At 34.8% G+C, this 9,988-nt stretch overlaps 1 protein-coding gene across 1 annotated transcript; it reads right to left on the bottom strand.

The window, feature by feature from the left end:
• Positions 1-1,378: 1,378 nt before the first annotated feature.
• LOC141662203 (uncharacterized) lies at positions 1,379-9,777 on the bottom strand. The gene is made up of 8 exons (XM_074469198.1): positions 9,430-9,777; positions 5,208-5,701; positions 3,930-4,095; positions 3,791-3,841; positions 3,523-3,705; positions 2,909-3,008; positions 2,071-2,744; positions 1,379-1,969 (listed from the first exon to the last, which is right to left on the bottom strand). Exons 2-8 carry the CDS (start codon positions 5,672-5,674, stop codon positions 1,610-1,612), a joined length of 2,001 nt encoding a protein of 666 aa, XP_074325299.1. The 5' UTR covers positions 5,675-5,701; positions 9,430-9,777; the 3' UTR covers positions 1,379-1,609.
• Between the last annotated feature and the right edge of the window lie 211 nt (positions 9,778-9,988).

The raw sequence follows: 9,988 nt of genomic DNA, 5'->3' as shown, positions 1-9,988 counted from the left end.
AAATATAATTTTTTGTTATTTAAGAAGTTAAATAACTGCTTCATTATTTCATTGCGTTGTTGCAATGAAACAATGCGGGGTATTGTTGCATTGAAACAATGCGGCAGTATCTGCAGTAATGTTTCATTGCACCCTTTGCAATGAAACAATGTTGTAGTATCTGCCGCAATGTCTCAATGCGGAAGGTGGTTACTACAACCACCCGGGGTTGTGGACCAAACCTATATATATATATATATGGAAATGATCAAGTACAAACTAAAATTAAAATAGAAACTAAGAACTAATCTAAGCCATTATATCAACCTAATCTAATGGTCCCCCTAAATCACCCCACCCTACCGCTCTGCACCCTTCCACACCCAATTTCAGTTTTTCCCTTCCGTTTTTAATTTGATTTTTCCCGTTGAACCGTATTTTTTTTTAAAATCCGATTTTACTGTATTTTTCAACATCTCTCAACGATCGATTTGCATACCATATGTGTTATATTTCGAAGTAATTTTTGAAAAAAAAATTATTTGATTTCTAATTTCTATTCTAAATTGGTTTCTACTGGAGTAGCTCATGTATATATATGTTGCATGAAAATTTTCAAACTTAGCAGAGCACTTTGCTCCACGTTAGGTTCTATCAGCCAACGCCAGATTTGCCTTGGTCTTGACAACATGACTTGGTGGTTTAAAAATATTAGTGTAGTGTGAATTTGTGGCTTTGTTTTGAGTTTTGACGAAGAAAAGTAACAAAACGATTAGGCTAGATTCAACAAAGCAAACAAAAAGTCTATTATCCTGTAATTGCCACCAATGATAGGGGAAGTGAAAAATAGGGATTCTATTGATTACAACATATCAAGGAAAGATACAACTTATTCGTGCAGGTAATTGTGGTCAATTTGTAAACTAACAAACCCATCAAAGTTGAATCTCATATATTTATAGATAGAGACAAACTATTATTAACCAAGGCGTTCAAAAGTGAAACACTTGTACTTGAGTTCAAACAGGGCCAAGTAACTTGGATGAAGTCTTTCCCTTTAGTTGGTTGGGTCAACTGGTAAATAAAAAAGGCAAGTGAACCTTTAGTTGGTTGGGTCAACTGGTAAATAAAAAGCCAAGTGTTTCACTTGCCTTGGGAGTTGGGAATTTTGTACAAACAACTGACTAGGTTGTTTAGTTTATATTATAGTGGAAATTCTCCTAATGCCAAAACTGTTTTTTTTACCAACCTACAACCAATATGATGTTCGATTCATTTGCAGTGGTAATTTACGCACATTTTAAAGAGCACATTATATAACTCTGGCATCAAATACAAAACTTATGTCATAATATACTTGATGATGTTAACAAGTAAAAAACAAAGATGACAATAGATATGTGATGATGGGTATGCTGTAATTTCCTCTCCCTAAATAGGGATATACAAAGTTTAAATTGGTTAAAAAATTCTCAAAACCTTAAAGCCAAAGAGCATCATCATCTACTGCTCAACAACAAAGTTAACATGTTACAAATTCAACCAGAAAATGGGACTTTAAACTCTTTTTACTCTTCTTGTATAATCTTTAGACCAGGACATCTATATATAAGATATATTCATAAATATATTAGAAACCAGCCCAACCTGCAGGTTGAGTTGTTGACTTGCTTCCAACTTTCGAGTCACCAAAGCGCTTAGAACTGTTCAGCTCCTTTGAAGTTCCGGATATACTAGAGCTTGCAGCAGGAACTGCCGTAAAGCCTTCCGTTCCAAAACCCCATGACTTTGCACCTGACGAAACCTCCTCGGCCTGTTTGTTCTGTTGACCATTTTTAGTTCTGACTGACTTGGGAGTGCTTTCCGTAGATGATGTCTGTAGACTAGGGGCGTTATCAAAGGGCTTCCATGGCTTAGTATCAGGACTTGGAGAGTTCTTGTCATATAATCCTTGTTGGAGTTCCCAAACTGTTCCTTCAACTTTTTCCCTCTGTTGCAATTACATAACTTGTGAAGAACTCAAGCAAAATAATGCTTAGCAAAAAAAAAAGAGACGTAAGTACCAGAAACAGATGAGCAGGAATACTATACCGGTGGTGTAGAGGACTTCATGCTAGGTGAAGATTGATTTCTTAAAACATCTATATTTGGAGTTTTGGAAGCAAGAGCTTGCTTGAGTTCTTGGAGCTCTTGCCGCTGTGATCGGCATATAGCAGATAGCTTTTCATACTTTGAGGTGACTTCAGCCTTTTCCACATTAGCATGCTTCAACTGTTCCTTCAGCCTCTCTATTTCAGCCTCTAGTAACTCTTCCTTGCCTGATTTCTTGCTGTCACTTAAAGGGCCTACCTTGGTGTCATCAAAGTCAGCAACAAAAGCATTGAATGAATCAGCCTGGAATGCAGGTGGAGAGTCAGACTTCAATGATTTGGATTTTTCACTTGTATGGCCCGAATTATCTGGAAAGAAGTTTATTTCAAAGTCCTTTGAAGGGCCACTGGTAGGTTTGTTATAAGAACTTATCTGAACTGGCCTCTCAGGGTGACCTTTGTCATGTCCAAAAGAAATATTGTTGGCAGTTTCATCATATCTGGGCTTAATCTTGTCATCAGTGGCTACTGAATCCTTTCCGTGCTGAGTGTTCCAGAAAGCACCTATCGAACCCCCCGTACCAGCCTTCTGATGTGTTTCTGTACTCGAAGGAGGAGGTGGTGGACTCCTACGAGGCATTGGGCTACCCTTATGTGCTGTTGTCGCAAGGTTTTCTATAATCACAACAAACATTAAGCATGACAATAATTAGTATAACTTTCAGTATCTTATCCTGCATTTTAAATACTAATTTGACAAAGATACACAATTAGTCATTCTAGTTTGGTGCTTCCAATAAAGCCTAGCACTTCAACCCTAGAAGCTGGGGGGTGCTCACCTTGATGTGAGTCTGCACCATGTTGCTTCATTTCTGGCAGTTTATCAGGTAATGACTTTTGTAACCCATCAGGCAATAGGCCATTAACTCGGAACCAAACCTGTCATTAGTGAAGAAAATGAAAGAAAGCAAACATTAATCAGAAAGGAATAATGACACATTTAGTAAGTGCTGATACCATGCTTTTATTTCTAGTTTTCTACTTAATACCAGTTTACACTTGTGTAGAAGAAAACATTGTTTAATAACCACCAGAAGTCATGCAACGCAGAAAATGATATTGCTTAATGCTCTTAAAAGTCTGCTTAGAACTTATCTTAATTAAAAAATATCCTTGTTGCTAGGCGCTAGAATAAAATGGAAAACACTACCCTTCACCTTCCACTTATTACTGCCAAACATATATAGCTTCCAGTCTTTTAAAAACGAAATTTCAAAACAATGTTTTTTATTGCCAATTTCAAGAGAAAAAGCAAGGACAGTTGACAAAACATATCCTGGAAGCTTAATTGGTTACACCCAAGGTTTAGCACCTAGGGCTGCTCACCGGACTCGGATTATCTACAACTAACCTAAATTCATGGAGATGAATGGCCTATCAAGCAAAGGCTTGCCTGCGTGATGTCTGGTCTGTCATCTGGTGAAGACTGAAGCATATCTCTGATTAAACCTGTCAGCTCTGAGCTGTACTTCGGTAGGTCTGGAATTCTATAATTTCCATTCAAAACTTGTAGTTTTGATTCACCGTCAAATGCAGACTTAAAATATGATATGCGAAAGAGGAGACATCCTAAGGCCTACAAAAAGAAAAAAGAACCTTCAGCATTTATTACGTCAAACTTTGTACTGCAGACTTAAATGACTGCATAAAAAACAACTCACCCATATATCAACCTTCTCATTAATTAGGTCCTTCCTGAATAGATCCCACATCTACAAATGGGTAAAAGCCAGACAAGAGTCAGATTAATGTCATCTTATATCAAACAATTTGTCACAAAAAAATGGTCCCTTGTTTAACCTCAGGAGCTCTATAGGCAGGTGTGGTGTGTTTTCGGATATTGTCTTCTTCTATCCCCATTTCTTCAGCCTTTTCGAAGCGTTTGTGATTTGTAGATATACTACCAAAATCACATAACTTCCATAATCCATCACAACCAAGAAGTAGATTCTCAGCCTTCAAGTCCCTACAAAATATCAAGGCAATGCACAATTATGTCTTACCATTTAAAGGATGAGATAGAAGAAAGAGCACCAACTAAGCAAGATGAAGAGGGTGAATTACAAAATGTTCCTTAAGAATACACAAAACACTTTTAGCCCCTATATTGAAACTAGATTGAACTGCCTCAATTTCCAATGTACTACAGACTTACACACTTGATTCAAGCTCCACTTAACTTCAAGAAAAAAATTATGTGTAGCAGAAAGGATATGACTGAGATAGTGATCCACTAGTCAATTACCTCCGTTCTGAAACATGCAAAATATTTATTTTAAAAGCCTGAGAGGATAATAATCTTTTGCTTAGAAATACTAAAATATATAAGTATTTTTTAGCTCGTCTCAATCATTTTCTAATATTGCTTTGTAGTTTATCTGTTTTTAAGTTTATCTTTTAGGGCAGTCATCTAGCGTAAACCACGGGTAATCAAACCCTTTGGCTAGACGCTGGCATCAGGCCTACAGACTACATTTAAACATCTCTTATAACCCATACAGCCTTTCCTGCCTAATTAACAGTTTTACACTGTCATCATATTATGATTATTATTTTTTTTGAAAATTTATCATATTATGACTTAATTACAAACACAAAAACCCTCTCCACAAATAATTTATAATAGTGCATCCATCTTTCCATCATGCTTGAACAGTTGTTTGAATGATGCAAATCCCACAAGAGCTCTTCATGCTGTGGAACATTTTGCAATTATCTATTTATATGCTACAGTATGAAGTGAGAAACGGTAATATCAAGATTTCTTACTAGATACTAATTTTTCACTTCATCTACTGAGAGTTTAGTTAGGGACTAGTGAAACTAGCAGGCGATAAGCATAGTTAAAAAAGTCATCCTGATATAATGGCACGTTTAGATATAGGTGCAATTTTGGACTGCATTAGAACACTTCATAGAAAACATACAATTTATATAGCAAACAACAAACCTAACTACAATATGCAATCCAAACAGGAACAACTGTGAGCAGATCAAATTACTTTGTATAACAAAAAGCCCAGAGGTGCCAGAATCTAAAAGATGTTTTAAAAAAACCTTCGAAATATTTTGAATTACCTGTGAGCAATGGGTGGCGACTGGCTATGCATTGCAAAGACTGCATTGCACACATCCCTGAATATTGCTACTATCTGTCTCTCTTCGTAGTAACCGGCCCCTCTACTCTCAAGCACATTAACCAGAGACTTCTCACAATATTCCATCACAAGAAGAGCTTCTTTTGTTCTCCCCATGTCCATGATGGTATGTGCACATAACGTAACAATATTTGGGTGCCCTTTAAGTGATTTCATCACAGAGAGTTCCTTCATGACCAGTTCTAGGGATTCTTCATCATTGCAAATAATGTGCTTTATTGCATACTGCTTAGAACCATTTATAGCATCTCGGGCTAGGTAAACACAAGAAAACCCACCCTCAGCTATGACATTTCGGACATGAATTTTCAGATTGCCAATGTCAATGACACGTCCTTCAAGTCCCACTTGCTCTTTATGTGTAAAAGGTTTAAATCTCCACATCATTAATAGGGATTTAAAACAGGAAAACTTCTACAAAATGAAAGACAGTAATGCAGGAAAAGTATTAGCAGGATTTACAATTAATGATTATCAAGAATAATATCAAACCCAATCTATGTTAGATTTGAATATCACACACTCACATGCATTAATTTGTTAACAGCTCCTCACACTTAAATAGACCAGTAGAATACCAAGAAAAAATACTCATCAGCTAAAAGTGAACTTAATTCTATAACTTTTATTAGTTTTAAAACAAAAAATCTTGTTGGCATCCACGATACTGTGAAGGATAATCTCAATTTATAAGAACCCAACCAAAAATAAAAATCCAAAAAAAAGGTCCGTATAGCTACGAAGACTAAAAACTTAGAAAAAAAAACCTCAGCTATAACAAAAACTGAAAAATAAGGAAGAAATTTTACAGCAAGAATGTAAAAAACAAAGTATGGAAGGTAAGACATCATTAATATAACATTTTTCACTGAATTAAAATGGGACCATTTATTTCATAACATAGTGCTAAACAAAGAAAGAATACTTAAACCTAAATTTAAAAGTTCATATTTAGACATATATTCAACCTGAACCTAGCCATTAAAAGCTCAAAGTTTGTACAAATTGGATGAACCTTGCTTTTCAAATATACGATAATATTTTTTAAGTGAGTCTGTAAATATATTCTGCTTATTCAAATTTCTTCTGCTAGAATAAGCGGACACAATTTAAAGATGAAACTACAACTCAAATAACACGGTAGAGAAGTACTCAATATATGGGTCATTAGTTTAATTAATTCTACATCTTAATAGTCAATGAGTGCTTAAGCTCTGAATTAACATCTACTTTTAGGTCTATAAGAGCAACTCCGAGATTATGGTCTTATGCATTTAATTCTATATCCATAAAAGGCCATTACACATTTATAATCTTACAGTTAAAGTTTTACTTTAATAAACACATAATTGCTGTTTTAAAGCATCAAAAAAGTTGAATTAGTGCAGGCTGTGCAGCAGCATACCCAAATCAAGAAATATTGATAAATCTACTAAAATGCAGCAGTACAGCCAAATCAAGGGGTACGTAAAAAATCTGCATCTGGAAAGTGGAAGCAATCCATGCATTACAAGAAACCAAATGTTTTATCCTATTATTTTCTCAACCTTTTAAAATTCCAATAATCACATGTCTTCTATCATTTCAAATCTTTTAACATTGTTTTCGTGACCACATATAGTTAGATCTATAAACACTATAAATGAATCACAAGTTTACACGGATAGATACACCCATGATCCAAAATAATAATTATAACAAAACATTATAGAAGCACACGATTTGACATAAAAGCAACAAGAAAAAAATAAAAATATATCTAGACAATCCATAACTATTTAGCTAAGAATCAAACAGTAGATCAAAATTACAAAAACCTTCAACCCTGCAATTAATATACTCATATACATAGAAAACCCGATAAAAGTAACACACAAATCAACATATCAAACAAAACAGACACATATCCATATCAACAAATTAAACTTAAAAGTTATATGCTACCGACTTTGGATACATTAGATTGCAACAGAAACGGGTATTCCCCGATTAAAATTTTGGAGTTTATAAATGGGATATGTAGTAGTTCTATATAATGGAACTAAGAGCGGGTTGTGGGAAAGATCTGAGAACATTAATAGAATGTAAAGGAGATGAATTAGAGCAACTCCAATGGAGTTGTTCCTTAAAAATATTATTATAAAAATGAATCCTAGTGTTTTAGGATATTTAATTGTATGTCAACTCCAACAACATTCCTTATAAGTGTGTCCTAGTAATATTTTATTATTATATTTAAACTCTAGTTATGCAATTGATATGTAGAAGGAGAGAGAAATGAATTTTTTATTATTAAAAGTGAAGGTAAGGAATCACTAGGGGTTACTTATAAATAAGGCATGAGTGGAGGATGCTAAATTTTTAAGGAAGCACTAGGATGTTGTTAGAGCTTTATTTTATACAAGATTCCTTAAATTTTAGTTTAGGATTTTAGATAGTTAACTTGTTGGAGTTGCTCTTAGAAGGGTAAATGCCAGGTATGCGTGTCTCTTGTTGTTGGTCATTTTCAAGAAGAAATTTTGAGGAAGTGAAGAGATCCCATTAAGGATGATTCGAATTTTTGCAAAAGCTTGTATGGCTAATTAACTAAGACCAAAAAGTTAAAAACAGAAGCTAAGCTAAAAAAGAGTCTGCAAATCAAAAATTACATAATTTGATCAAACATTGCAGTCAGGGACATACCACGGATAAGCAAGGTATGGAAGGTAAGACATCATTAAAATGACATATTTCTCTTATTTATAATGGGACTACTGATAAGTAAATTTAAACTTAATTTTAAGTTTGACAAAAATTCAAATTTACCATTAAATTCAACATGAAAAACTATTCAAAGATAAAAACTCGTACAACAAGGTACATGTAAAACTGCCCAACAAAATCAAAATAGATATACCGGTACTATATAGTAGTGAATCTGTAGTTATCTCCTGCTATAATAAGCAGGAATATTCTGAAGCTTAACGTAAGACCTCAATAAGCAAGTAGATAAGTACTCAATAAACGTCATATGTTTGACTAGTTCTGCACCTTAACAGGTAAGTGGGCGATTATGCTCTTATGTTATCATCTAGTCTTAGCTCTATATAAATAATGCTGCAATTATGATATTAAAGTTTCACTAATTTCTAGACTAAAGCACATTGTGTGAACTTGCAGACTTGCAGTTTGGTCAATATACCACTTGCAATACTATACTTTTGAGACTAAAACTTGCAATATCGGAGTTCATATTTCATTACAATTATGCACATTTTGTCTATTTCAGTTAACTTTTGAGAACTTTTCCATCTAATTCTTATTCCAACAACTATATTTCTGGGTTGGGGTTTGGGACAAACATGAATAATACAAATTTAGTCGCAAAAATAAGAATTCGACCAAAAAATGTCACGAAATAAGCCAAATTAGACAATAGGTCACCTTTGACATTGCAAGTAATGTCACAATGTAGTGTTGCCAGTGGTGCGGCGCAAAAAGTGCAAGTACACTTAATGCACTTCACTATAATTTTTAGTATATAGCCATTACGCATTACACATTACAGCATACATTCCACTTTTATTAACAAAAAGTTGATGTTTTTAGTGCATCCGTAAGTTAAAACAGTGCAGCAGTACATCCACAATTAGAAATATCGCTAAAGTGAATCAATGCAGTATACAACCGCCACAATAAAAAATATCAACAAAGCTGGATTATATAGAAGCGACAAAAACTCCTACATAATGTCAGTAATCCATTTATTACGACAAACCGATAAAATTAGCTAAAATTGAAGTACTCTCCCCGCATTTTAAAGTTCCAATAACCCACATTATCGCATCAATCCCGATCTTTCAACACTATCTTCACTACATCCACTATCACATAGATCTATACACCCTACACAATGATCCCCGTTGCACACGATCGATACACACATCGAATCCTATAACACACACAATGCACCACCTATACTTACAATTAAAATACAAAGTTACAAACTTTACACAAAACCCACCACCAAAAAAAACAAGAATATCTGAAACAAACAATCAAACAGTAGATCAGAAGTTTATATCCATCAATTTACTTATTTACAACAAAAACCCATCACTAAAAACACACAAACTAACAGAATTAAGTAAAAAGAAACATACCCAGATTTGCTTTGCTAGTGAGTTGGGGTCCTTTAGATCGAAAACTAAAAGTTGGGTTTTTAAAATGGGGGTAAAAAGGTTGGTTCTTTATAGTGAAATCGCGGATGGGTTGTGTTGGCAAGATCTGAGAAAGAAGTGTGTATGGATATGTAAGTAGCGTAGAAGGGAGGGAGATGTATAAAGGGGGGGTGATTGTCTTGTGTGTGTGACTAGTTGTGTGTCATTTTCGAGCAAACGGAGGTTTTGAGATCAAGGAAATGGGAGTGTGGTGGGGATGAACAACAACAAGAGTCTTAACACCGTTGATTTGGGTTTTGGTTTTCGGTGGTGGGATGCATGTATGTATCTTTTTGTATCTATCTTTCTTTCTTTGTATTTTTTTTTCTTTTCTTCTAAATGGTAAAATTTCACAGCCACCATCGGCTCCATGTGGTGGGAGCCAACAGAAAAAGACTTCCGCAATGCAATAATGCGGAAGACTTCCACTATGAAACAACGCGGAAGACCTCCGCTATGAAACAATGCGGAAGACCTCCGCTATGATCCATTGCGGAAGCCG

Source organism: Apium graveolens, chromosome 1 (assembly GCF_009905375.1).
Source record: "Apium graveolens cultivar Ventura chromosome 1, ASM990537v1, whole genome shotgun sequence".
In the NCBI taxonomy this organism is placed as follows: domain Eukaryota; kingdom Viridiplantae; phylum Streptophyta; class Magnoliopsida; order Apiales; family Apiaceae; genus Apium; species Apium graveolens.
Note: the sequence above shows the minus strand (reverse complement) of the source record. Positions and strands in the feature narration are given on the sequence as shown.